Source organism: Cynocephalus volans, chromosome 13 (genome assembly GCF_027409185.1).
Source record: "Cynocephalus volans isolate mCynVol1 chromosome 13, mCynVol1.pri, whole genome shotgun sequence".
Lineage (NCBI taxonomy): Eukaryota > Metazoa > Chordata > Mammalia > Dermoptera > Cynocephalidae > Cynocephalus > Cynocephalus volans.
This window is the reverse complement of record NC_084472.1, coordinates 73,647,528-73,675,448: the sequence shown is the minus strand read 5'-3', so window position 1 is coordinate 73,675,448 and position 27,921 is coordinate 73,647,528. Positions and strand designations below refer to the sequence as shown.

Sequence of the window (27,921 nt, the reverse complement as noted above, 5' to 3'; positions counted from 1 at the left end):
CACGCGCACGGCTCCGGCGCGCTCGCACACGTCACCGCGCACGCACAAGCGTCCGCGCGCGTCCCCGCCTGGAGGGACCGCTGGGCGCGACGCCCGGTGCCGCGGAGGTGCGGGCGGGGCTGGGGCTGGGGTCGGGGCGACCCGGGGGCTGAGCGGCAGGCGGACGGGGACGGGGGCGGAGGAGCGGGGCGGGGGCGGCGGGGTGGCGGCGGACCTGCACGGGGGCTCCGTGCGGTCGTCCGTGGCCCTCCCGGCTGAGCCGCCCCGGCGCGTGCTTCTCCGCAGGCTCCCGGAGCGCGCCATGTCGTACATGCTCCCGCACCTACACAACGGCTGGCAGGTGGACCAGGCCATCCTGTCGGAGGAGGACCGCGTCGTCGTCATCCGGTTCGGGCACGACTGGGACCCCACCTGCATGAAGATGGACGAGGTCCTGTACAGCATCGCCGAGAAGGTACCGCCCGCCTCGTCGCGCGGAGGGTCCCGCCCGCCCGCGGGTGAAGTCGCGCCCTGCACTGCGCGGGGCCTGTCTCTGGGGCGTCTCCACATCCCGACGCGGGAGGAGGGCTTCCCCGCGCCCGCCCATGAGTTGGTTATTTCTGTCGACCGGGTGTTTCCAAACTTACGGGGCGGAGAACAAAGTGCGTTGAAGCTTACGCTAGTACCTTAGTTTAAAAGGATCTTTTTTTTTGATACTTTGTTTATTTGTTGTATTTATAAAGCAGAATTGTTATGTTGATAGCATAGTAGAGCCTGTTCTTCTTTAGGTGGTGTTTTTTTCCCCATTATCCCATTATAGTCTTTGTAAGTCATGTGCTTTATAGCTTACAATGGTTCAAACACAGAAAAACATCAGGAGAAAGCAGAGTATGGTTTGTCGGAACTAGTTTTCCTAATTTTTAATGCTAACACGCTGAGTGGTCTGTGGCACTTGTACGCTGATAATAAAAGTGTAGTTTGTAGGCAGTATTGTACAACCAGGATCCGGTTCTTTTTTTTATGACTTTCTTATGGCAGTTTTAGGATACTTTTATTTGCAATTGTAGCAATAAGGCAAAAGCCAAAAATATTAATACGTTAATAAAATGTTTACCATATTAGTATTCCATAAGTAATTTGAAACGTCTCATTTTAATGAAGAGCGAAAGTAATAGAAACATTGAAGCCGATTTTTCTTTCACAGATGCTAATATAGACTGGGTCAAAATGGTTCTTTTGAGTAAATAGTAACAGACGTAAGGATGTATCTTATATTTAGGAAAGGAAAAAGTGTCTGACCTGCCGTTCGTTAATTTTTAGCCTCTCCTATTTAATGGACGAGGCAGAGTGATAGGGACTGTTCTTTTATATATTTTAGTTGTCGCAAGCATTTCTTGGAGTGTTACTAAAACGCATCTGTTGGTCTGGGGAGTGGTCCAGAAACAGCTTTTTAAAGAAGCCACCCAGGGTGGGCCACACTTCTGGAAACCCCTCAGTGGAGGTCAGGGTTGGGAGTGTAGTGCTTTGAGTATCAGTCATTTCCCAGCCTCTTCCTCTTTGACGCCAAGACAGTGAGGACTCGAGATACGTTTGCGAACTTCAGGAGAGCAGCAGTTCTCACTCATTCTGTGGGTCCGGCCAGCCAGTGGTCAGAGGTAACGAGTGAGGTAGTGCCAGGGGATCAGTTTGGCATTGCTTAAGCTGCAGTGGACAAGGGCAGATAGTGCTGAACTTCAGGGGAGAATGGACTTAAAACAACTTTCTGCTAAGCAGATCACTGCTCTGTTGACTTTGAAATAACTTGGGATAAGGGTTCTTCAGCCTTTCACTGTTCTACCTTGCAGGTAGGTGGTGGCATAAACATCAGGTGGTAAGATCCTGCTGCCCTCGGTCAACACTAGGATGGCTAGAGATGTGAAGGCCTTTGGCTCTTCATGGCAGAGCAAAGCTAGGGAACAGATTTTGTATGTGTTACTGTGTTTAGGGACTTTACCGGATTTGTTCTCTTCTTTTCTAACTCTTTTATGTCAGTTACAGACTGAGTCAGTGTTGTTATTTGTGGACACACACTTCATTTGGTGTTGAATCTGTTGATAAGGACAGTTTAATTGGGCTCACTTTTGAATATTTTTCTTCAGTCTGTTAATTTACTTTTTTTCTTTTGTTCAAAAATTTGGATTACTCTTTTAATAAGCTTTTAATTCTGTATTATAGTTATTAAAAATAGAAACTTGAAATGCCTTAAAAAACTGTTAACGTGGTTTTTTTCTTAGTGTGAGGGCAAAATCTGAATTATTAGTCCTGGCAGCCCTTTTTGGGAAAGTACAACAGGAATTTTGAAATTTAAGGTTTTAGGATAAAGAACAGTATAACTCTTGTTTAAAAATCTCCCTCTGCAGAAATGACAATGGGGGATCTTCGTCATCTTGTTACAAGCCCTGTTTGGATTATCCAGCTGTTTTAAAGTGAGTGAAAGTTCCAAATGTTCAGGCTGGACTTGATTATACTGTTTCTCCTAGAATGTGTTTTATTGACTTGTAGCTCCTACAGTACCTACCCCACCTCACGCTGGATTAGTTTTGAGCTATATATTAAATAAAGAAAGTCTGAAAAAATAGAAATATGCTTAAAGATTTTACAGATACCTAGCATTTGCTTTTAAAAAGTATGCGAGAATTTATTTGATAGAGTGATAATAAAAAATAGTTTTCTGTTTAGCCACTGATTGAAGAGAACCTATTTTCGTATATCTCTGAGCTGTTTTTACATTTTGCAGCAACATAGTTTGTCACAGCAATGCTCTGGGGTTCACTGTTAACCTAAATCCTGTGATGGGTAAGAATAAATGGGATGTTTAATTTTTGTGTTAAAAAGCCCATACATACAGAGTTTAAAATATCCTCGTGATATCATTAACTCGTGACAGTACATTCTAATACAGTTGTGTGTAAAGCAGATATATTTATGGAACTTTTTAGGAAGATATTAGGGGATCTGTTAGCATCACATTAAAGATTACAGAAAGTCCATTGAACCAGTGGAAGTCCATACTCAGCCAGGTCAGTCTTGTGGGAACAGACAGAATGCATGTGTTTGATGTTCTCTGATGCAAACACCCTTGTAGCCAGCAGCAGGGTATGAGGATAGTAGCAAGGTTGGTCGAGGGAGCAGACTTGGGGGTAGACTTACTAGCCACTTACTAGCTGTGTGATCTTTATGAACTTGTTTCTGTGCCTCATCTTGCTTATCTGTATGAAAGGGAATAGTGCCTGACTCATAGGGTTGTTGTGGGATTGAGGGCATTAGTGTGAAAGGTTTGTGGAGCACCTCCTTTCACACAGCACGTAGTGTATTCACTAATCATTAGCTTTTCTTTCATTACCTCTCTCTGAGTTACCGTTGAGTAAAGCTAATCAGGGCAAGTATTAGTTTTAGAAAATAAAGTTATTACTAAGTTTTTTGATGGCTTTGAAATGAATTAACTAAAAATGTAAAAATAGACGCTTCAAAAATCTGTAGTGCCAATCGACTGCCCAGAACATTTTTTCCAAAATTTTAGGTGGATTCTTAGCTGGTTAAAAAACTCCATACAAAGGTATGGAACAGAGGCTGGTGTCATGTGCCAGCTGTAGGCCACATGTTTTGTAGAACTATTTAATTGTAACTTAGAGATAGATTTAGTGGTATGCAAAAGGACTGCTGAACCTTTAACTCTGACTTGGCTGAAGAAAAGGCATGCGTATGAAACGTGTAGGCATTAGGAAAAGATATCTACTGTTGTAGATGATTAAAAGAATATACATGTTAGAAAACAACTTGATGGGTTGAAGTTACAGGATGCAAATAAATGAAATTTGTGCACATGATACTTGGTTTAAAAAAACTATTCAAAAATCAGTTAAGATTGCTGCAAACATAGTAAGCAAAATGTTGTTTTAGGCATAGGCTTAGGCCTATATAAGGCTTATGCAAATAGATGAAATACCTTGGGCAAATGGGAAAAGCACTTGAAAAAAGGGGAAGTTCCAGCGGTTAAGCTTCAAAGAAACACCTATTAAAACAGTTAACTATTGTCCTTTAGGCATATCAAAGATTACAAGGCATTTAATGGTTGGCGTATTACCTGATGGGGTGAGAGTCAGTATAATGTTCAGGTAGGAATAAAACTGATACAAAGCAGTTTGGCATTATATGAAAAACCTTAGAATAATCATGCCTTAGGGCCCACTAACTCTACCTCTTCAGTAGGGGGTAAAAAAACCCAAGTATATTTAGTTTTATGCGCAGTGAGAATAGCAAAATTGGAAGCGGTGATAGGAGAAAATGGTAATGAAAATAGTCTTTGGTTATTGAGCACTTTGGCCAGTCACATGCTGGGAAGTTGGTCATCTCCTGCAGTCCTTAAGACAGCTCCCTGAGGTAGGTGTTGCAAGTTAATTAATTAATTTGCCTGGAAAATGGGAGAACTGTGGTTTAAACTGGGAACATCCACTCCGCTGGATGGAATGTTATTTTTTTTCTAAGAGCTTTATTTTAATAACACAGGGAAACATTTGTTATGATTATAGCTAGAGAAAAAGCAGAGTGTGTATGCTTTCCTCACAAGCAAAAATGTGAGTTTGGGGAAAGGGAAGTGTTTACTTTTCACGTTCAAACACTCATTTACTATTGATTTCATTTGACTGTCATATGTTTTTTATTTTTATTTTATTTTAGTTTTTGACCGGTAAGGGGATCACAACCCTTGGCACGGTATGGTCTGCACCACGCACAGCCAGTGAGCGCACCGGCCATCCCTATATAGGATCTGAACCCGCAGCCTTGGCGCTCCCAGCGCCTCACTCTCCCGAGTGAGCCACGGGGCCAGCCCTGTCATATGGTTTTAAAAGTTATGTAACTTGTTTAAAATAAAAATAGAAGACTGATACAAAGCAATGGTTCTTCCATTACATTTCCATATTTTCAAAATGAACATTTTTTAAATGGAGAAAAAATAGTGCACATCTAGCAGAATTTCATTGTGTATAAAAAAACACAAGAGTTTTAGTAACTGTAGATTCGTTAATGGATGTGAAATATTCAGGAGAAATAGCTCTACCGCATTCTGTATTTCAGCCACGTGAAGCACCACAGCAGAGTCTTTGCCGCCCATGGTGTGAGCCACTTTGGCAGACTAGAGCTCTTCCAGAGGAGAGAGACCGAGTGCTCTGGAGTTAAAGCTGGAGGAAGGCAGACTTGCCAAATACTGCGTTAGCACTTTCTCTCATAACTACCCAAACTGGATGTGCCAGGTTTCAAGGAGCGACACTGCCTCCCAGTAAGAGGTTGGACTAGACCACCTGTGGAGGCAGGACCACTTGAACACAGGATGATATAATTAAGTCCATAATACATTTCCCTCTGTGTAACAGAGATGAAAAAAGAAAGGGTTACTCAAGGCAGCGTGAATGCCATGAGAGGCCCAAAGTGACTGCCTTTCAGCAACTCCCCTGTCAGGAGGAGAAAGCTGAATGTGACAGCCCTGATTCAAAGTTAGCTTCTCTTTTTTATTGTAAAGACAAGGAAATTTCACCAGGAAAATCAGTTGATTCAATCATCAAAGAAAGACATAAAAACAAAGGCAGTGTAAAACTAGTAATAGCAGTAAAATTAACAGTGTGACATTCCAGAATGCAATTTGTAAAAAGCTAAGTCCATCCACCAACAGACAGCTTGCCCTTAGCAAACATTTTCTTTTTTGACATTTTTCCCTACAACAATTTCCTCAGCATATCTTAACAACAGTTAGTAGGTTAAATAGTCAATAGTCCTTCGAGCTGGAATTGAACCAGCAACCTAAAATAGTCAAAGTACACAATCCCATCCCTAAACAGTGATTAGAATTAATTAGATGGGCTTTTGCTGAGTTATCTGTGGACTTTTGTCCCCTAACCAAGAGCTTTAGCTCCATTCATGTATTTACCTAAAAATCCTATTCTAAGATCAACGGAGAATCAAGATTTCTAACCTAGTACACATACTGTTCAGAAACACTTTTTTTTTTTTTTTTTTTTTTTTTAAAGATGACTGGTAAGGGGATCTTAACCCTTGACTTGGTGTTGGCAGCACCACGCTCAGCCAGTGAGCGAACCGGCCATCCGCATATAGGATCCGAACCCGGGGCCTTGGTGTTATCAGCACCACACTCTCCCGAGTGAGCCACAGGCCAGCCCAGAAACACATTTTTTAATGATGGTGATATGTTCCTTGAGTTTTGAAATACCTGTTTATTGTTAAAAATCATTCATTCAATAAATATTTACCTAGCGCCTTCTGTATGTCAGACACCGTTTGGTTCTGCGGACACATGAGCAGAGATGACAGACATGATCCCTACCCTTGTGAGGCTTCCAATTAATAACTTACATAGCAAGGAAGAAGAAAATTAAGTACTGTGGTGTCACTTGTTGTGGTTTATTTTACTGGATGACCCACAATTTTCTTACACATTGTTGAAGAAAGGGGGGAATAAGGCTCTTTTGAAAAGTCTTACTATAAAACCAGCATTTACAGTGTGAAAATTACATGAAATCATAGTGTTAGGATAGTTGAATGTCCTTATTTACAGAATGAGGATAGATGAGATATTTTAATCACTTTTAAGAGGAAGTGGCTTCTCATGTTGATTTTTGCTTTAACTTGGGAGATTAGGGGTTCTAGGAACCAGTTTGTTAAAAATTCACATTGAACCTGGGCTTGCACTGAATTGGCATTTAATGCTTTAGGAAGCAGAATTTTTTCTTGTGTTTGGTTATTCTATAATGTTAATGTTTATTGTTTTTAGTTATACTACCTTTCTTTTAATCTGTGTGAAGTAATAGAAGATAGTATCTGCTTATTGAAATTTAGATGCAGGCAGAACCTTAAATTTTGGCCCGTTAACTTTTGCCAGGAAATCACAGAACTGTTCTGCTGAAAAATATGTGGCTGAAAAGTATGTGGCTGCTTTTACCTAGCCCCCATGATCAAGAGTACTCTCCATGACTATGAAAATAACACTTCCAGCAAAGGCTCTTGGATGTTTGCTCAGCTTATGCTACTCGCACTCGCCTCTTTCTGTCGCACAGATGCCATTTCTTATGTCACCACTAGAAGAGGGGAGTGGGCGGCCAGGAGAGACATACCACCTCCTGCTTCAGTACCTGCCTCCGTTGGCCCCTTCCCTCTCTGTGTGGGAACCAGGCCTCCCACGAGGATTGTCCACACTTAACGTATTTGTTCTTCAGACCTCCACCATCACAGTGACCTTCCAGGAGTGAGTCACAGGCACTTTTCAGTCCTTGTCTGACTTGACCTTTCTGTGGCGCTCAATACAGCTTGTGCCCTGGAGTCTCCTGTCTTGGTTTCTCAGTGTGCCGGTGTCTCCCCCAGCCTTCCCTTTTGTGCCCTTGGCTCTGCAGTGGCTTCTGCGCTGACTCCAAAGCCTCTCTTGGCATCTTTGCGTCACTGCTGGAGGCAGGTGGCAGTGGTGAGGCAGCTCTCTCCAACCCAGACTCCTGTGCTCAGCTCCAATCCATGCCAGACACCACCTATAGGAACTTTCCTCTGGATGTTCTAGTTCTCTCAAATTTACTATGTACAAAACTGAACTCTTCAGCTCTTCTTTACGTAGAGATAAACAGATAGCCCGGATTCCTTAAGTGCAAAAGGCCCTGTGTGGTCTGGTCTTGCCTGCATTTCCAGCCTCACCTTCTCCCAGCTCTGCTTCCAGGTGCTGGATCTAGGACTTGGCCACTCTCATTTGTATCTTCCTCTTTACACATGGAACGCTCTTAGCTGATAAACTCCCCACCCTCTTGTGGCCCGTGCCTCAGCTTCTTTTGGGCAGGCCGATTCCTTTCAAACCCAGGCAGTCTCCTCTAGAGGTGGGGCCTCACAGCCAGATGTGGGCTGAGTCTCAGCACTGCCACCTCCTCCCCCATGTGGCTTGGCACCTCAGGACCCTTCCAGACCTGAATTCCGTCATATGTAAAACATCAGCAAAGTCACTATTTAGGGGTGTTGGAAGAATTAGAACTCATGAGTGAGGGGTGCCTTGCACACAGTGGTTTCTCACATGTTCCTGGAACCAGTCTAGGGAGGTAAGAGGACATTCAGGTTTTTGTCTGTGTGAGCTGGATAGGATGGTTTGCTGCTGTTAGAATTCAGACAGGGTTAGATGCAGTGTGCCAGATGGAGTTTGCAGGCAAAAGGAGACATGTGTTTGTGTCTTTAAACTAGTTTATTCAGTTGCCTTCTATTAAATGCCCACAAATTTAAGTGGTTTTGTTATTTAATATTTTTTACATATAAGAATAGGATGATCAAAATTCATTGTGATCTTTTTTCTAACATGCACAGTTTATAACCCTGTGTCCTTTATTTTTAGAATAATTTAATATTTGCATGTTGATTCCATAAGTTAATATTTAATGTAATTTTTATTGGTATTTATGTATGTCTGTCCCTTGGCAAGGCATTGTAGGGATAAAAATGAAACATGACCTCCACTTTTCTAATGCCTATGACCATTTTGTCTTAACTTCTGTAGTGAGGTATTTTGCATAGATAGTATTTAAAGGGAGCCTTTAAAATGCCGTATCCTCCATACCAGAGATCCTATTTTAGGAAATTATCGTCAGGAAATAATGAAGTATGTACACAGATTTAAAGGTAAAAATGTTTACAGGTGAATAATTGATATTAATGAAAAATCTGAGTTATTTATATTCATGAAGAATCAGGGAAAAAGTAGCAGAAGGTAAAATGCTGGCAGAGCCATTTGATGAAGTGTGCAGCCATAAAAATTGGGTTTTTGGAAAGTAGATACTTCAAGAGGGTGATTATAATTAAAAGCTGGATACAAAATATTGTAGTATGAACACATTTTGTTAAAACAGTATAAACAGATTTTTTTAATATACCCAGAAAAAAAGATGGGAAAGAATGTAGCAGAAATATTAATAGCAGTTACCTCTGGGTTTTGGAATTGGAGGTGACTTTATTTTATTTTTTTGGTTTTTCTAAATGTTTTCTGATGAACTTGCAGTTAAAGAAAAAATTACAGAAAAAATAAAATTTGTTAAATACAGTATCATTTGGGTACTAATTGTTAGTATTTATGAGTGTTCATACGTAAGTAATTGGGAGGAAATGGGTGGTTGAATTGTTTTAGAGCAATTATTTGATGCTGTCATTAAGTGTTTGCAAAAGTTATATAGAGTATTACTAGATCAGCATGAATAACATGTCTGTGGACATTTTCTGTAGGACCTTGGTAACTTGTTGCTTGAGTAAGGATTAGCTAGTTCCTAAACTGTTCCAAGAAATGGTAAAGTGGGGTGTCAGCAGCCGAATGGCCAGGGTCCTGAGGGTTGCTTTAGTTAGCTCTACTGGGAAAAAGTTTGAAAATTGTCTTTTTATGCACAGATTTTTTTTTTTTTTTTAATGTGTTTTTATTGAACGAAAGCCAAGTTGATCTGTTATTTATTTTTTTAAATCTCCTTTACTTTTAGGTTAAAAATTTCGCAGTTATTTATCTTGTGGATATCACAGAAGTACCTGACTTCAACAAGATGTATGAGTTGTACGACCCATGTACGGTCATGTTTTTCTTCAGGTATGCTTATTCTGTTAAAGTTGTTATTCAAGTGGAATATTGTAGGTCTACAATTTTAATGTAGTCAAGATATCTTTAGATTATTTTCTTTAGAGGGAATAAATCTGAATCTTTTAAATAATTTTTGAAGTAACAATTCTGGTTTTAGCATTTACTCATAAACAAGTTACCCCTTTGAAAAAACTTTGCCCAGAAACGTAGATAAATTATAATTAAATGGAAGACATTCATATTGACATTTAAGATACCTTTAAATATAATCTGTTGGTGAAAAATATCTTAATAATAACCCACTTATTAAATATGATAAATATGATACCAGTGATTTTCAAGTAGTGTCCTTGGATGATACCTAAAAGGAAAACCTGAACTTAATTACATTGCTTATAAATACAAGATTACTTTATCAGCTCAAAAGTCTGTTGTGGAGATTTAATTTGGAAAGAAATCACCATTTGATGTTGTTTTTGCTTGTCAACATCTCTTACTGTAGTCACTACAATAGCTGGTAAGATGCAGAGTGAGCATTAGGCCATACAGTGAAAGTAGAACTGTCTTAATTAGTAAGGAGGGTCTGCGTGGTTGGACAGGGTGTGTGTTAGTTTTGTATTCTGTGTAACAAGTTAGCACCTGTATATGAGCTCACAGTCCTGCAGGCAAGACATCCAGGCAGGATCAGCTAGGTTCTCTGTTCAGGGTCTCACAAAATCATGGGCCGGGCGCTCATCTGGAGAGCCAAGGAAGACTCCTCTTGGGCTCATTTGTGGTGCTGGTCAAATCCAGGGCTGGTAGTTGCAGGTCTGAGGTCTCTGTTTCTCTGCTTCTATCAGCTGGGGCCACTTCCTGCCTTAGAGGCCCCACCTTCAAGCCCAGCACCGCACGTGGGGTCCTTTTCATACGGCCTTGCTCACTTCCAGCTCCACCTGAGAAGACACCTGAGCTTTTAGAGAGTTCGTGTGATTAGACTCACTCAAATAATCCAGGATAATCTCATTTTATTTTTCAAATTTATTTATTTTTAAACTGACATATAAAATTACTTGTGTTAGGGCGAGCCCATGGCTCACTTGGGAGAGTGTGGTGCTGATAACACCAAGGCCATGGGTTTGGATCCCTATATAGGGATGGCCAGTTCTCTCACATGGGAGAGCGTGGTGCTGACAACACCAAGTCAAGGGTTAAGATCCCCTTACTGATCATCTTTAAAAGAAAAAAAAAAATTACCTGTACTTATCATGTGTAACATGGTGTTTTGAACTACGTATACATTGTGGAATGGTTAAATCTAGGTAAGTAATACATTACCTGATGTATTGTGATTTTTGTGGTGGGAACATTTAATATTCACTCTATTTGCATTTTTTAAGAATATATCACCATTAACTGTAGTCACCTTGCTATACAATGGACCTCTTGAACTGATTCCTCCTATCTGACTGTAAATATGTATTCTTTGACCAACATCTCCCAACCCCCTCTCCCCGCTAACCACCGGCCTCTAGTAACCACCATTCTACTCTTTACTTCTGTGAGATCAGCTTTTTGAGATTCCACATGAGTTGAGATCATGTAGTGTTTGTCTTTCTGTGTCTGGCTTATTCATTCTACTTAACATAAAGTCTTTGCATTCACCCATGTTGTTGCAAATGGCAGGATTTCCTTTATTGTGGCTGGATAGTATTCCATTGTGTGTATACACCACATTTTCTTCATCCATTCTTCCACATTCTCCTTGTTTTAAAGTCAGCTGATTAGGAACCTTAGTCACATCTGTAAAATTCCCTCTCGGTGGTGTGTATCAGAACCATAGGCATAAAGTCTCATCATATTCACAGTCCGAGGATTAGGGCAGGAAATCGTGGGGGCACATTTTAGCATTTTGCCAACTGCAGTCTGCCGTCTGGCTCCTGAAGGTTTACATCCCCCTTGTAGCAGGATATGCTCCTCACAATTCCTCGGGATCGTCTAAATCAGGTGTGGATGAGGTTCTGCAGGGAGATCCACATAGCTTCTGGGGTCCTCTCCTCTTTGTCTGTGGACCTGTGAGACAGACAAGTGAGGCCCACCACCCCCAACACAGCGTGGCAAGCGTAGGAAGTGCTTGCTTCAGAAAGGGGGACATGGGAGGAAGCAGGGAGACTCCGATGCAGAGATGTGAACTCATGATACCTCAGGCCTGGGGTCATCCTCCTGGCTCCACACCCTGCCCTCTGGGAGGCGTTCTACCCCAGATTTTCCTTTTTCATGAAAGGTGTTTGCAGCTGGGTAGTGGATCAGCCTCCTCCTACCTGGTCCTTTCTGTCCCTTGCAGTCCAAATGGCACTGTTTCTGGGTGTTGGGGGATGCCCTCCACCAGAAACAATGAGGGGGCGCCCTCAGGCTTCATGGGGCCTGCTGACTGGGAAGACCCAGGAGGCACACCCTTCATCCCTTGTGCCCAAGTACTCTGACCTTTTGGCCTCTCCTAGTTTTCTGCAAAAGGTCGAATGGTCATATCCTTGTGTTTTTCTCTGTGCTGCATGTTCAGCAGCCGTTTCTGAATTTCAGCATCTTTTGCCACCAGGAGATGCTGAGAATTTATTCCTTTTAGCAGTTCATGTACCAGTTTGTCTCTCTCTACTCGTTTTACTGTGAGCAGCAGGAAGAAATCAGGCAGCATCTACAGGACCTCGCCCAGAAATTTCCTATGCTCAGTGTCCACATTCGTTGCTTACAAGTTCTGCTTTTGTCATAACTGTGGGTCACAATGTCCCTGTCATTCTGCCACCATGTAACAAGGACCCACTTTCCTCTGTGTCTCAGGAACAACTTCCTTGCTTTCTTCTGAGCCCTCACTGGCAGCAATTTAGAGCCCATATTTCTGCTCAGTCTGTTCAGGGCTGTCTAGGCCTTTTCTTTCATGCTCCTCAAAATTCTTCCAGCGAGAGCAGGGAGGGACATCCTGGGGCTGTGCCTCCCACAGCATGTGGTGAAGCCACCATGGGGCTGGGGCTGCAGCTGGAGGCTGCATGGCCCAGCGTTGGGGTGGTGGCAGTGTGTGTTCTGTGTATTTTGATATTTTTAGGACCAATGCTGTGCTCAGAAAAGGAGGCAAAATCTCCTTTTACTGTTTCTGTGACCCAGAATACTAACACAAGTATTAGTACTTCATTAATTTATGTACCAAATATATATATTGACCCCCCACCAGGTTTTATTTTATAGTCTGGTGCGGGGATATAACAGCAGACAAGATAGGTTCCTGCTCTCATGGAACTTCGTCTGATAAAAGAAACAGCTGAGTACATCAGCGAACAGAAGCAGAGAAGAACTGGGGACAGGAATTGACAGACAGTAATGCTGAGGAGGCACGTCTGAATCAGACAGGGCTGCGGGGGTGTTCAAGGACAGACATGCTCAGTGCATTCCCGCAGAGCAGAGGCCTGAGCACACTGGGCATGGGGACCTGTAGGAGGGAGGGATGACTTGTACATGGCTGGTGAGAGGGTGAAGAGGGGAGGGCCTGGGTCCTGGGATTCCTGGGCCAGTGTGAGGACTTGGAATGCCATCCTGGAAGTGAGTGTGTGAAGCAAAAGAGGAATATCAGATTTGTCTTTTGGCTCTCTCTGGTTGCGAGGAGGCCAAACCAGAGACCTCACAGCGAGCACTTCCTGTGGTAGAGAGGGTCGAAGCCAAATGTGTGATCTTGTGGAACTGAGAAGTTAAATTAGTAAAAATTGATCTTCAACAAAGCAGGAAAAATTCATGCAAGTACAACAAAAGGTTAACATTTATTTTTGCAAAGTGCACATGTAAATTTATAGGAAAAAATATAACATCTCAAAAAGTAAGTATGTAAAGAATTATCTACTTCCCTATTCATAGAAATGCAAAATGTCATTTTCATTTCACAGTTGTAGCACTTTTAATAAAATTTATGGTAAGTGCCCATAAGAACACTGTGAAAAACTTACACAGTGCTTTTTTCAGGTAAACTGATACAATCCACTGGAAAACAATTTGTCTTTCCAAGTGACTAAAACTGTCCTTTGACCCTTTAGTGACCCTTTAGGAAATATTATATGTCCTAAGGAAATACAGAAAACTTGGTGGACAGTGAGTGCACTGCAGTTTTTAAAAATAGCATTTAGGTTGTTTCCAGCTTTCTCCTGAGTCATAGTACAGTCTGTTGATTGTACGTGCTCTTGCCTTAAATGATGTTAACAAGAGGTTGCAACAATGGGAAGATTAAGGCATTTTTTCCATAGAATTGTTTTTTACAAACATTTTCAGGAGCGTTGATGCCCTTTTCTCTTTGCAGGAACAAGCACATCATGATTGACCTGGGCACCGGCAACAACAACAAGATTAACTGGGCCATGGAAGACAAGCAGGAGATGGTGGACATAATAGAGACTGTGTATCGCGGAGCCCGCAAGGGCCGTGGCCTGGTCGTGTCCCCCAAGGACTACTCCACGAAGTACAGATACTGAGCCGCGGGGTGCATGCTGTGGAGCCGTTTTCGTTTGGGGATGCTTCATACTGTTAAAGCCTTTGGAAAAGTACATGAAGCTCAAGGCTGGAGGACCCTTGAGAGGAGGCTTGCAGCCTCAACCAGATGAAATAAACAAGTTCACAGTAGTGGGAACAGCCTTAACTGTGTTCTTAAGACACTGGATGTATAGATTAACTGTCTTCTTAAGACACTGGATGTATAGATTACTGATTGCAGTGGTTGAAGGTAACTCTTATCTTTATCCTTGGAGTGAAGTTAAGGTGTTTATCCTCTGAGGCTGTTGTATTTTGCGTATTTGATGAGTTTGCTAGGTTTGCCATAACAGAGTACCCCAAACTGGGTGGCTTTGACAACAGACATTTATTGTCTCACGATTCTGGAGGTGGGAAGTCTGAGATCAGAGTGTCGGCAGGGTTGGTTCCACCTGAGGTTGTGAGGGAGAACCTGTTCTAGGCCTCTTCCCCCAGCTCCTGGAGGTCTGCTGGCAACCCTTGGCATTCCTAGGCTTGTAGATTCTTCAACCCCAATCTCTGCCTTCAAAACATGGCGCTCTTCCTGTAGGTGTGTCTGTCTCCAGATTTCCCCCTTTCATAAGAACACCATTGGAGACCCACCCTGTTCATAATAACTAACTACATCTGCAACAACCCTATGCCCCAAAAGGCCACAGTCTGAGGTATGGAGGGTTAGGACTTCAATAGATGGAGTTTGGGTGACAGTTCAACCAATAACAGAATCCAAAGGCTTAATCTTATTCTGGTTTTAAAAACTGATAAAATGTTGATTGCTTGGAGCCTTCCCCTTAAGGAGTAGGAGGGATATTTCTTATTCTTCCTAAGATTGTAGCTGATGTATTTAAACACACTGTATTTTCTGTAGAAACCATGACTCTTCGATCCATACAGTTAAAAAGTCATTATGGTCTAGAGTTTTTTTTGCTCCATCTCTTACCCTAGCAGTGTGCATGGTTGGTTGGGACTGTCCCTGTCACTTCTCAGCACTCTCACAGTGTGAAATGAGAGTCAAGAAATGGTTCTGAGCATACCCTGGAGCACTCTGGCTTCAGGCTGCAGGTTACCTTCCCTGAGTCTCCGTTTTCTCATTCTGTTAGGATAGTGGTGTCTGTCTTGTACACAGTTCTGCTAACATGGTGCCTGTCAAGCACATCAGTAAAACAGTACTCACTGCTGCCGTTAAATTGATTTATTGTTAAAACGAGTTCTTCCCAAAAAGTGAAGCTTATTTTATATACACATACAAATGAGTGTGTGCTTTTTAAATGGATTTAAAATTCAAATGCAGATCTGTAGTTTAATCTCTTTAGCATTCATTTTCCCATTTATAAAATAGGGAGTGTAGTACCATATCACAGTGAGGGACTGAAGAGTCTGTGTGACTTCAAGTGCCTAGTGCGTAACAGACAGTACTATACTCCTGACATTTCTCCAAAGAAGTTAAGAGCCAGTGCACACGTGAGAGGATGCTCGACCCCACTGCTTATTAAGGAAATGCAAATCAAAACCAGAATGAGATACCACCTCACACCCACTAAGATGGCTGGGTTCAAAAAGTCAGATTATCACAACTGTTGGCCAGGATGTTGAGAAATTAGAACTCTCATACTCTGCTGGCAGGAATGTAAAATGATGGGGCCACTTTGGAAAACAGGCAGGCAGGTCCTCAAAAAGTTAAATGTGGTGTTACCATCTGACCTGGCAGTTTCAATTCTAGAATTGAACATGTATGTCCACATAACTTGTACATAGCATCATTCATGATAGCCAAAATGTGGAAACCCAAATGTCCATCAGTGAATGAACGGACAAAGTATGGTACATCCATACAATGGATATTATTCAGTCATAAAAAGAAATGAAATACTGATACATGCAACAAAATGGGTGATTCTTGAGAATTAGGCTAAGTGAAAGAAAACAGTCACCACATGTTGTATGATTCCATTTATATTAAGTATCGCAAATCCTTCAAGAAAGAAGGTAGATTAGTGGTTATTTAAGACTGGGAAGGACGGGGGAATAGGGGAGTAGTAGCCAGTGGGTACAGAGTTTCTTTTTTGAGATGATAGAAATGTTCTAAAATTGATTATGGTGGTGGTTGCACAACTCATACCAAAAATCATTGAGTTGTATATTTTAATGGGGTGAATTGTATGGCATGTGAATTATATCTTATTGATAATAGCTTTGTTAGCCCTTACCAGAAAGAGATAAGCAAAGAATTACATTCCACATTTGTATGTTTATTGTACATTCATTGTAAATGTGTTGCATATTAGTCTGCCAGTGCTGCCATAACAAAATACTGCAGACTGGGTGGCTTAAACAACAGAAATTTATTTTCTCATGGTTCTGGAATCTGGAAGTCCAAGATTAAGGCTCCAGGCAGTTTGGTTCCTAGTAAGGGCTCTTGCTGACTTTTGGAGGGCCTTTCCTTGGTGTATGCATGCAGAGGAGAAGCTCTTTGGTGTCTCTTAGTAAGGACACTAGTCCTGTTGGATTGGGGCCCCATCCTCATGACTTCATTTAACCTTAATTATTTCCTTAGATGCCCCATCAACAAATAGAGACACACTGAGGGTTAGGGCTTCAACATATTAATTTAGAAGGGACATAAATGTTCAGTCTGTAACATATGAGATGTAATAAGTTCATTCACACTTGATTTTAGTAATATCTCACTGGTGCTTTGTGTCTGCAGTATACTTGAATTTATAATGATTTGGACTCAGTTTCAATTTTTATCTCATTATTATGTACCTACTGTATATCTTGCCCTGAGCTAAGTGCTTTGTAAGTAATTTTCTCAAATCCTTACATCCACCTACCAGGTAGATACAAGGGCACTTCAAAAAGTTAGTGGAAAAATAGAATTAAAAGATAATACAAACCTTTCCATGAGCTTTTTGAAGAACTCCCTTACTCTGCAGGGAAGGAAACTAAAGCTTAGATTGCCCCAGTGTACAACTAGCTGCAGAGGATGTGAATGCACAGCCCAGATGTGCATGGTTACCAGACCTTGTCTCATCTTCTGTGCCGTATTGCTTTAATTGAGTTGAAATTAATCAGTGGTTCTCCGTGCTCCTGGTGATTTTTGTTTCCCATCTTGCCAGGATGGCTTTTAGGCAAAGTCCAGGAATGAGTCGTGGCAGCTAACAGAGGCAATAAGCCTAGGAGGTGCACAGTACAGTAACCAAGTTCCCTAGAGAAACAGGCATGTGTACACAAGGAAATAGGCAAGAATGTTTATTGCATCATTATCTGGAAACAATATTAGTCAAATAGAAAATGGATAAGTCAAAGGACTATTGCACAGCAATTAGGGATTGAATGAGAGCTAACACATATTAACAGGTGGATCTCATACTACTAAACGGAAAAGCAAGATGCAGAAGGCCACATACGAGGGTACAACAGAATACCTGAAACTGGTCATTTATAAAAGAATGAAACTTATTTCTTGCAGTTTTGGAGGCTGGGAAGTCCATAGTACAGGGAATGCATGTGGTGAGGGCCTTTTTCTACATTAACTCGAGGTATCAAATGGAGAGAGAATGGCATGAGCAAGAGAGCTAACCTCACTCACTCTCCTTATGGAACTGTTACCGACAAGGCAGGCTTGGCTGCCCTCTCGCCTTAAACAAATGACCTGAAAGTCCAAAAGCTGGTGTGAGGATTGGAAGGTTTATTCAGATTACTGGTACTCAACTAAATGTCTAACCAAGCAAACAGAGAAGAGGAGAAGTGGGGTCCAGTTTAGCCTAGTCCTAATGGGCGGGGCCAACCTATTCCATTAACAGTAATTGATAAAAGCAGTTCTCCCCACTATTTTCAGTATAAAGAAGAAAAGTGTCAACTAGATTTAAATCAGAAAAACAAAGCATAGCCAGGAGCCCTCCAGGGTTTACCTATACGGAAGTGGATACAATCCAACAAACAGAAGAGGGCTCAGAAAATCAGAGAAAGCTAAAGAGAATAAAGCATTGCCTTGTCAGAATTTAGGCCAGGGACTCCAGGAGAGATCTACCAGCAGCAGAGACATGGGAGCAAAATAGTCCCAGTGGCCACTTGCCTCTTGCAGCTGGAGTCCTCTCCGGTGTCCAAAGTTTTCCAATTTTTGCCAGTGATTAAATTAGCCTCTCGGATTCCAAAGTCATAGAAATGAACAATGTACCCAACAGTAAAGCAACCAACGCTTTATTAAGAGAGGAGATAGACATGCATGAGGGGGGTAGCAACAGTAAGGCTGGCCCCCAGAGGGGAGCTGTTTAGGGTCTTTTATAGGGAAAGGAGTTAAGGGGTGGCAGGCCAGTGTCACTGGAGGTGGTCTGTTCTGTTCTTCCTGGTTGCATCATGGGTACATGCTCAGTAGGCAGTGGTGTTCATCATTGTCACCCCAGGAGGGTCACTGTAGCAGTCACCTTGATGCTTTGTGCGCAGGTGGGAATTCCTAAAGAGGTCTTAAGGTTAGTCTCTAACTTTTACAATTATAGTAAAAAAGCCTTGGGGTGGGGTTTTGCAACTCAGTAAATATCTGTTTCCTCTCATCTCAGTCTGTCAGGGCAGCCCATGGGGTAATCATTTGCCCTGAGGGGTCTCATGACTGAAGAGTGGAAAAGTAACAAAGTGTCCTCTGCAGGGAAAATGGAGTCAGTTGGGTTCACAGGCCTAGCCTTAATCTGTTTCAGAGCCATCAGAACCACAGCCACAGTTAAACTGTCAACCCCTTACTCCATGCATGGATCAATCCACGTAGGGAAAGTGAAGGAAAATGGTCAGGGCCCCTCTGATGTTCAGAATCTTGCTGAGCATTTGATGTAAATAGGCACACGCACCCAAGTGTTCCTTGGTTATTGTCTGACGTAATTGCACACGTGCACCCAGGTATCCTGGGTTATGACTTAAGTATAAAGGACGAATGGCACTAATCCACGGTGCCGCCTGCCCGCAGGATGTCCTAGGGGGACAGGGGCGCCATGGGGAGGCTGCTACTGCTGCTGGAGCTTTTGCTGCCAGTGCCCCCGGGATGCCCCGAGAGGCCATTGCCATTGCTGCTGCTACTGCTGAGGACTGAGCTCGTGTCATCTACCAATGGTTCCTGCGATCTTTCCCAACTACCTAGCATGAACCTGCGTGTGAAGGGTTTGAATTATTTGAACCCCAGCCCTTACAATACAATGGAAACTTAGTATAAACCAAAATAGTGAAACAGTATTGGCTTTAGTTATGAAATGCCTAGCCATACAATTAGTGTAGCTATTGACTCAACCCAACAACTGGCATAACTCGGGGTAACTAGTTACCCCGTAACTTGTCGTGTATAATCCACTTATGAGGGCACAGTCCTCCCGATCCAACCACCTCTTAAAGGCCCCCCCTTCCACCACCATATTGGGGGTTAATGTTCCACATGACCTTGGGCGACAAACCATAGCAGTGCTTTTAAAAGTTTGTGGAAAATTGAATTGAAAGATAATACGAATCCTTCCATAAACTTTTTGAAGACCTGTTGTTCTTGTACAGCATGGTGCCATTTACAGAGTTTTAAGACGCTTAAAATAAAGATCTGAAACGTGAAAACACTGGTGTGTGTGTGCAATGGACTGTCACATGTGCATCCTGCCTTGCACTGGGCCCATGCAAAGAAGGGATGAGGACCCCCGGGCACCAGCAGAATCAGAGCATCTACCTTCTAGCCTACTCTAAGAAACCACACCCAAAAATTATTATGCAGGGTAAATTCATGGCCTCACCAGGTTTCTTAGCTGAAAGTTCAGGTGCTGACCAGGAAAGAAAATCAGAAGGGGCACACCTGGGAGGACAGGCCATGTGGTGCCATCTTGAATAGCCTTCTCTGCATCATTTTCATTAGCGGCTTTTAAAGCGCACCTGATCCTGGTGCTCTCTTCTCATCAAAAGCTATCGGCAGAGTGCCAGCAGTGTCCTGATGAGACTGGTTCTGCCCCGGGCAGTCCAGGGCACCTCAGACGGTCTTCCCACAGCCGCCATGTCAGACTGCGTCCTCTTCTGGCCTTCAATCACGTAGTCACAGCTCTCAACATCTCCACAAACAAAAACCACCATATATAGAACAGTGCAAAGTATTTTGAAACTCTTGAATTTTGTTAATTCCAAACAGTCTTTGAGTAGCTCCTGGGTCGCCGGGCACACACTGGTTGCTGCCTCGTAGAGGGGCCAGACCAGAGGGCTCACAGAGGCTCGCCTGGCTGCCAGGCCTCAGCAAGCGGGGGGCCAGGGGGCCACACAGCAGCACAGCTGACCTGGATGGGGCTTAGGGAAAGTGTCTGAGGAAACTATCTTCAAGCTGAGGTCAGATTTTAAAGGCCTACCTAGGACCGGGGAATTTGGGGGGTTGGGTACAGGCAGGGTGGGGGCACAGCCCAGGGCAGCTATAGAACCTTTGACTTGGGAGTGAGGGGCTGACAGGATTGGATTTTAGTTCTGAAAATATCTTTTTGGCCCAGAATAGAAGAGGGCTTGGAGGAGCTAAAGGAGGTTCGAGGAGAGAGCTCACAGTCTATGGTGATAGATCTGGCAAGACACATGGTAGAAGTGATGTTGCATCCGTGTTTACCTGTAACCTGGTTTGCATGTTAAATGAGTATACTCTGATAAAGAGAGGAAGTTAAGTGTGTTTTCACTTAAAATTTGAGCATTTAGAACTTCAGAAAATTGCACCCAGAACTTCTTTCATGCAGATTCAACCCTTTATTATTAAGTTTTATGCTTTCACAAGTTTCATAACTTTGTGTTAAATGAGTTTTAAATTATAGGTATATGAATATAGCATTGACATTGAACTAACTCCAGTTTATGTAAGTACTCCATGAATAAACTGCTTTCTGCTCAAATTTTGTATTAATCTACTTTAGCGATATACATCTTTAAATAATGAATATTAAAGCAGAATAAACATATAAATTCATCTATTTCCCTCTTTTCTTTATAGGAGCAGCCAGATGCCTTTTAAATAGAGGTAATAGTGCTGAAAATAGCAATCACTTATAAAAACATAAGGAAAATATTGAAACAGGTATTGATATTATATAATGCCAAATGATTTCCTTAAAGGTAGGTGTCCATGGTTTGAGTGAATAGTTGAGATGTTAAATGCCAGGCTATCAGCTAGGAACTTTATTTAGAAAGAAGTTAGTATATATTTGACAGTCTTGGAATTTTAATTTTAGTTAACAACTCATTAAAGTGCTCTTTTCTACTTAATTTCTTTAAAGTACTGGGTTTATAAAGTGTGTTCTATGGATTCAAATCTGCTTGGTTTATTTCAACTCAAATATCCACTGTAGTTTCTACTAAAATTACATTTTGATTTAGGATGCTTTGAGATTTTTCACATAATCAAATGGAACTATCATAAATTTAAACTACCAAGAATACAGAATTTATGTGATGCAATTTTAAAGCCTTGGACTAGACAGGCATGCACCACTGTTGGAGTATCAAGGGGAGCTTCCTTTCTTGGATGCATTTGGCTAAATGTACTTGGCCTTCAGTCATATTCTTTTTTTTTTTTTTTTTTTTTTTGTGGGCTGGCTGTACAGGGATCCAAACCCGTGGCCTTGTGCCTTGCAGTGATAAGGCTGCTCTCTAACCAACTGAACTACCTATCTCATACCCTAATGAAATAAGCATGGATTCATGAATAACTGAATTATGGCGTTATTTATAATAGTGTGGAAGGGGGAAACAACGTCAATGTCCAAGAAAATAGTTAATCTGTAACCTAAATTGCTTGTTACAGCCATGATAGAATACTAGGAAGCCACAGAAAAAAATTGTGCACAAAATTTTCACATGGGAAAAATGTTTATGATAGGAAAAGAGAGCAGGATATTAGATTATAAGCAGTATGATCAACCGTGAGAATTGTATGCATAAAGAAAATGTTAAGAGTTGTTCATTGGTGGCAGAATTACAGGTGATTTTGAGTTTTGTATGAAGAATATGACTTGTAATACACAGGAATAATGTTATTTTTTTTTTAATGAGAGGCTATAACTGACCTCTTTTTTAGAAGATAATAGCTCTATTTTACTTTGGCTCAAAGAGAATGAGTGATTATTTGAAAGGTTCTCTGTATAACCTACAAAACGAGCTTAAGTTTCATGTTGGTGCCTTTCTTTAGTAATTACTTCTACGGAGTGGAGTGGAGTGAAGGGCGACCTCAGGACTCAGGACACCTCTGTGGGAGAAAAAATGAGCTCAAAGGTAAGATATGGAAGGTAACCTGGTTTAATCACCTCTTCTCTTGTTTTTTCAGTGCGGTTTGATTTGGTTTGGAGTGTTTGGGTCTTATTTAGTTTGGAGAACAACTGCTGTCAGAATCTACTTGCACTGGACACATTAAAATGAGTCTTTCCAAAATGCATGTGGCTAAGAATAGTTGGAATGCAGTTATTTAAAGCTTCCATCAGAAAAATTCTTATGATCTTTTTTAAAAAGATCTATATATAATTCAAATTTGGAAAAAGTTGAACTAATCTAGTTATGCTTTTCTTCCTTGATTTATAAATATCAGGCATGCATTGAAAAATATTTTGCCATTGTTTACAACCATCTTTGGTAAGTAGCTAATCACCTTCTGAATTATATTCCTATTTCATTGCCTTTGTTCTTTTAATCAAAAGATAAAATAAAAATGATTTTTTTTTTTAAAGATGACCGGTAAGGGGATCTTAACCCTTGGCTTGGAGTTGTCAGCACCATGCTCAGCCAGTGAGCAAACCGGCCATCCCTACATAGGATCCGAACCCATGACCTTGGTGTTATCAGAACCGCACTCTCCCAAGTGAGCCATGGGCCGGCCCTAAAATGAATTTTTAAATACTGGAAATTGGAATTCATATTACATAGATTATAACTCAAAAAGTACAGTTTTCATATCATCAATTTCAAGGGACTTGTCCAATAACATCTTCAGGTCTGTAAGAAAAAATTTTAAAAGAGGTAATGGTTGATTTATATACCAGTTAATGTACGGTTAAATAAACTCAAATCGAAAGTTTTCAATAAAGTATCTTAATTTCCAGTAATTATCAAAACATTTTTGTATAAAATTCAGTATACAGAAAAACAAATGTTAAATGATGTTCCTTTTAGTCAGATCGGAGTCAGTGTGGCTTCATAGCTCAAAATGAACAGCATGTACTCTTGAAACAAGAAAACATTACCACTGTATCAACATGCCATTGCTGTGACTAATCACTGAGACCATCCAGGAAAACATACTTTTTCAATAATATGCTGTCCATCTGCATTTTAAATAGATGCAGAACATGTGTTACAGATATTAATGGCAGCACTGATAAAATGCCAAATCTATCAGGATATAGAGCAGTTTTTAACATTTGGGGATCATGGGCCCTCCTCCTCAACTGGAACACAATTCTAGGGGTTTGCAGAATCTCCTGAAATCCATAGCTTAAGTGCTATGTTAAGAACCCCAGACCTACCACAACCAACATAGATTGATCCCAACGATTAAAATTTACTTAGGTCTTTCTTTTCATTTAAAAGGCATTATCAGCTTCTAAATAAACTTTTAGATATCTGACCTACTCTCATGCTGCCTTTAATGGCTGTATGTGCATCAAAAAAATGAAGTTTGGACCACTATGTAACCATTTAATTTGATGCCCAATATTTAGTGGGTTTTTGATCTAATTTAAAACAGCCACCTGGAGGCTGGGCAGTTTATCCTCATACTGAGAGTTACTGGACCACCACCTGTGCCTAAGCTCTGGGTCCCTGCCCTTGGGTCCTGAGCTCTTGATAGGCTGTCTGGGCCTCAGAGCTGGAATTTCATGGTGGGAGGGTAGAGGGCTTAGAGTCCACAGTCTGGAGAAGACAGAGAGGCTGTCTGGTAGATCTTTAATGGGTAAAGCTATGTTTTTCACTCTGCAGTCAATTTCAGAGCCCCCACCCCAAAGTTTAGCAGCTGTTATGTAGAAGGGCACAGGTTACAGTGATCTTATTTACCATATTACCAGACTTAGATATGAATGAGTCACTGACGGGTAAACCCAGCTCTGATTTAGCAGGATAAATAGAGATAACTTGCCCACTGACTTAGGATGACAATTGTCAGTAAATAAAAAAAGGCATTTCAATTGTTCAATTAAAACATGCTCATATATACAAAATAGTACGTCAATAATACAAACGTCTTTTAATAAAACAATGTATCTCCATGTATGTCACATGGTCATAAATCCAGTCGGAGACCTGAAACCAAGCATTCATTTGCATTTTGAAGACTAAATGTAAAATCCCATGAGAAAGGGAATGTTTTTACTAGAGGGGGCCCAGAGTGGGATCCTCAGGACCACTCATGCAATGTGTTGAGGGGTTAATGTACATGTGACTTCTTTCTTTTCAATTTTTTTACAGCTAAGTTTGCATCTATACAGATGACATTTTTAAATGGTTACAAGAATATATTATTTCAAACAGAAACTGCTAGTTATAATCCCTAATCTCTAATTCATTGTGATCTGGGTTTTGATTCAAAACTGACTTAAGGAGTAGAGGTAAAAAGTATTCTAAGAAAATCCTATTTTTAAATAATAGAATTTTTCATTTAAAATGTGCACTTTTAAAGGAATGATGACAAAGAGTGTTTTTGTTTTGTTTGGTTTGGTTTGGTTGCTGGCAGGTATAGGGATCGAACCCTGAACGTTGGTGTTATCAGCACCACGCTCTAACCAACAGAGTTAACCAGGCAGCGCCCAAAGAGTGTTTTCGTTGGTCTATTTAGAAAAGAGCATTTGGAAATCTTTTATTATTCCTAGAGGTTTTCCATGTAGTACACAGACAGTAATTCTCATAGTGAACAAATATGGGATTGTATTTTTCAAGATGAAAGCAATCAAAAGATATGCAAACGTTAAACAGTTTCCTAATAATGACCTTACCATTTGTTCTTTAATAGAATCTTCAATCCCAGCTTGCACCATTAGGTCATTTACATTCTTCTGTAAGTCCTCGATACGACTTCCCATTTCTTCCAGTACAACGTTAAGGAGGACTGCATGTGTAGAAAGAACAAGGAGCTAGCCAAAAATGCCCCCCCCCCCCCCCAAAGACCCTGCTTCAAACTGTACCTGCTCATCACGGATACTCATGCAAATGCCACGGCAGAGGCAAGTTTTTAAATGAGGGAATCCAAGTCAATGTTAATGTCACTGCAAATTAGCTACTTGCCCTGACTTTTCCTTTGTGTGCACCTTTTTCTTTTTTGGAGGGCAGGTCCAGGGATCTGAACCCTTGACCTTGATGTTATCAGCATCATGCTCTCCCAAGTGAGCTAACCAGCCAGTGCTTCCTGTGTACCTTTATCCTTCAAACTGTGAGCTGTTTTGAAACTGGGATCCCCTTGCTAGGACATGGGTTTAGGGATAGGAGGTTGTCTGATATGTTTTATTTTTATTATTATTTTTTTTTTTTAAAAAAAGATGACCGGTAAGGGGATCTTAACCCTTGACTTGGTGTTGTCAGCACCACGCTCACCCAGTGAGCTAACTGGCCATTCCTATATGGGATCCGAACCCGTGGCCTTGGTGTTATCAGCACCACACTCTCCCTAGTGAGCCACTGGCCGGCCCCTGATATGTTTTAGACAAATCTGAGTATGTAAATACAATGGAAATTAACTCTTTTTAAAAAACAACTTTCCTACGTTTAATTTTATGATGTTTGAGAATCACTTTTGCCCTGTGGAACCCATCTACAAAATCAAAAGTTGCAAGGAAATGGTTCCATATGCACAGACTTTGCACACAGTTTTTGAGGACGCATACAATTGTGTGAAGTGAGCTGGAATTGGGCAAGTCTTAGGGCCGACTTACCCTTATCTGGATTTGCTCAAACTGGAAACCAACATTGTATCCCAATTCCGCCTGACTTTATGTGTCTGACAAAACGGTGGGCTGCTGACAGTAGGGGAGAGCCGCAGCTGCAGTGTCCCTGTGTTGGAGACCTTCAGCATCACGTTCTGCGGTTTCTGATTGCTTGTGAGCGTTCATGTTTAGAGCAGACTGTCTGGTTAGGGCTGACGGAAAAGCCCCAGTGGCTAGTGATGCGCCTTTGTGTTGCTGGTACTTGCCATACAGAATGTCCTGTATTGCTGGTCAAGCAGGAAGTAAAACCTGCTACAGGTGAATGGTAATTATGTCTAATAAAAGCGCAGATGCAAATACTGTACGGAGAAATCCTAAGTAGACGATTATATACTAACATCAGACAACAAAACGATATTCCATAATAATCTAAGTCCAAAAGCATTACAGTATTTGTTAAAGACAGAAAAGGATATTTCTGAGGTTTAATGTTGCAGTCAGAGCTTGAAAATGTTCTTGAAGTTCCTGAAGTAGATTTTCTGCCTGAAAAAAATGAACCATAAGTTTAATATTTACTATTGGTGTAGGACATTTTAAATGTCATGGAATAGACCCCTCCATATGTGGTCCGCTGAGTTTTGACAATGGTGCCAGGCCTTCACGTTCAAAGGGAAAGGAGAATGTTTCCAACAAGCAGAGCTAGAACAACGAGATGGCTGTGCAGAGTCAGGCAGTAGCCACCTGTCCTCACACCCACACCCCAGCTCAATTGTCACACCCTAGACGCGAGCACTGAAGCTGTGAAAAGTCTAGACGCTCACAAAGGGGGATCCTAGTGACCCCGGGTTCCTCAAGGGTCCTCAGATGAACAGAAAGTCACCCAAAGCCTGTCCAGGCGCGCACGTCTCCTCCGCGCTTTCGGGCAATTTTTAGCTGGTCCTGGAATCGCAGACCTTGATTATCAGGCCACAGAAGTTCCCATTATCTAGAATAGCGCTTCGTATTCTCACGCTACCCTGTCGCCTGTCCCGGTCGAGAGGCCGGGCTGTTCTGGACGCCGGAGGACGGAGCCCGCGGCAGCGCCTCCGGCACCGGCCCCGCCCCGCGCGCGACACCGACGACTCTTCTCCCGGAGACGCTCGCATCGCCCGGACCCCACGCTCCCCGGACACTCACCGCGCTCCGCAGCGCCGCGCCGGGGGCCTCGCGTCCGCGGGTGTCCATGGGGACCCGGGTCGCCGCGGGGGGCGGCGAGTGCGCGCCGGGGAGGCCCCTCCGCGCGGCGTTCACGAAGGCTCCGCTCTCACCATAGGACGCACGAAGCCGGGACGAGCCCCGCCGCGGAGCCGCGGGAGGGCACGGGGCGGGGCGAGGTCTGGGGCGCGTCCCCGCGCGGTGCCGCCCCCGCCTGCAGGACGCCCTCGTCGTCCAATCCCTGTCGCAGCCGCGCGGCCGCCGCCGACCAGGGAAGCCCGGCCCCCGCGTCCAGTCGCCTCTGCGGACGCGCTGTGGCGTGGGGAGCGTCTCCACCGGCCCCGACACGCCGCCGCACCCAGGCCTGACGCCATCGGAGGCGACAGAGCCCCGGCCCTCGCCTTTCAGACCTGTCGGAGCTGGGGCTCGGGGACACCTTGCGGGCCACCTCCCTGAGCTCAGGGTTAGCAGCTGCGTGTGTGGTGACACGTCCTACGCTCTGGGCCTGGAGCTGTGCGGAGCAGAGCTGCGTCTCTGGTCACCGCAGCATCCCCAGAGCCTGCCCAGTGACAGTGCTTCGGGTATCTGAAAGTGTGCGTCAATAATACACGGCCACTCGTGCAAAGACGCCGTCGTTAGTCATCAGGAAAATGTGAACCAAACCCCGACGAGACCGCGCCTCACACCCGCGGGACGGCCAGAATCAGAGACAAAAATAAGGGC

At 42.6% G+C, this 27,921-nt stretch overlaps 2 protein-coding genes across 4 annotated transcripts; one reads left to right on the top strand and one right to left on the bottom strand.

Annotated features, from left to right (window-relative positions):
• On the top strand, positions 1-19,708 carry TXNL4A (thioredoxin like 4A). 2 transcript variants are annotated; one of them, XM_063077314.1, is made up of 4 exons: positions 1-107; positions 286-454; positions 9,513-9,616; positions 13,917-19,708. In XM_063077314.1, the coding sequence occupies exons 2-4, from the start codon at positions 302-304 to the stop codon at positions 14,086-14,088; spliced, it is 429 nt and encodes a 142-aa protein (XP_062933384.1). In that variant the 5' UTR covers positions 1-107; positions 286-301; the 3' UTR covers positions 14,089-19,708. The 2 variants fall into 2 exon arrangements, with proteins under 2 accessions (XP_062933384.1, XP_062933386.1); XM_063077316.1 differs by lacking the exons at positions 1-107; positions 286-454 and adding an exon at positions 2,377-2,444.
• Positions 9,927-27,391, bottom strand: HSBP1L1 (heat shock factor binding protein 1 like 1). Of its 2 annotated transcripts, none has more exons than XM_063077317.1 (4): positions 27,181-27,391; positions 26,481-26,547; positions 25,081-25,175; positions 9,927-10,539 (listed from the first exon to the last, which is right to left on the bottom strand). In XM_063077317.1, the coding sequence occupies exons 1-4, from the start codon at positions 27,226-27,228 to the stop codon at positions 10,510-10,512; spliced, it is 240 nt and encodes a 79-aa protein (XP_062933387.1). In that variant the 5' UTR covers positions 27,229-27,391; the 3' UTR covers positions 9,927-10,509. The 2 variants fall into 2 exon arrangements, with proteins under 2 accessions (XP_062933387.1, XP_062933388.1); XM_063077318.1 differs by lacking the exon at positions 9,927-10,539 and adding an exon at positions 20,835-23,089 and having other exon boundaries at positions 27,181-27,381.
• Between the last annotated feature and the right edge of the window lie 530 nt (positions 27,392-27,921).

Bases quoted from the DNA above. Each gene is read 5' to 3' on its own strand.
- TXNL4A (XM_063077314.1), top strand. From the start codon at position 302: ATGTCGTACATGCTCCCGCACCTACACAACGGCTGGCAGGTGGACCAG. The intron at 455-9,512 runs GTACCGCCCGCC...CTTTACTTTTAG, and splicing joins TGTACAGCATCGCCGAGAAG to GTTAAAAATTTCGCAGTTAT. The intron at 9,617-13,916 runs GTATGCTTATTC...TTCTCTTTGCAG, and splicing joins ACGGTCATGTTTTTCTTCAG to GAACAAGCACATCATGATTG.
- HSBP1L1 (XM_063077317.1), bottom strand. From the start codon at position 27,228: ATGGACACCCGCGGACGCGAGGCCCCCGGCGCGGCGCTGCGGAGCGCG. The intron at 26,548-27,180 runs GTGAGTGTCCGG...CATTTTTTTCAG, and splicing joins GCGCGGCGCTGCGGAGCGCG to GCAGAAAATCTACTTCAGGA. The intron at 25,176-26,480 runs ATATCCTTTTCT...TTAACGTTGTAC, and splicing joins TGCAACATTAAACCTCAGAA to TGGAAGAAATGGGAAGTCGT.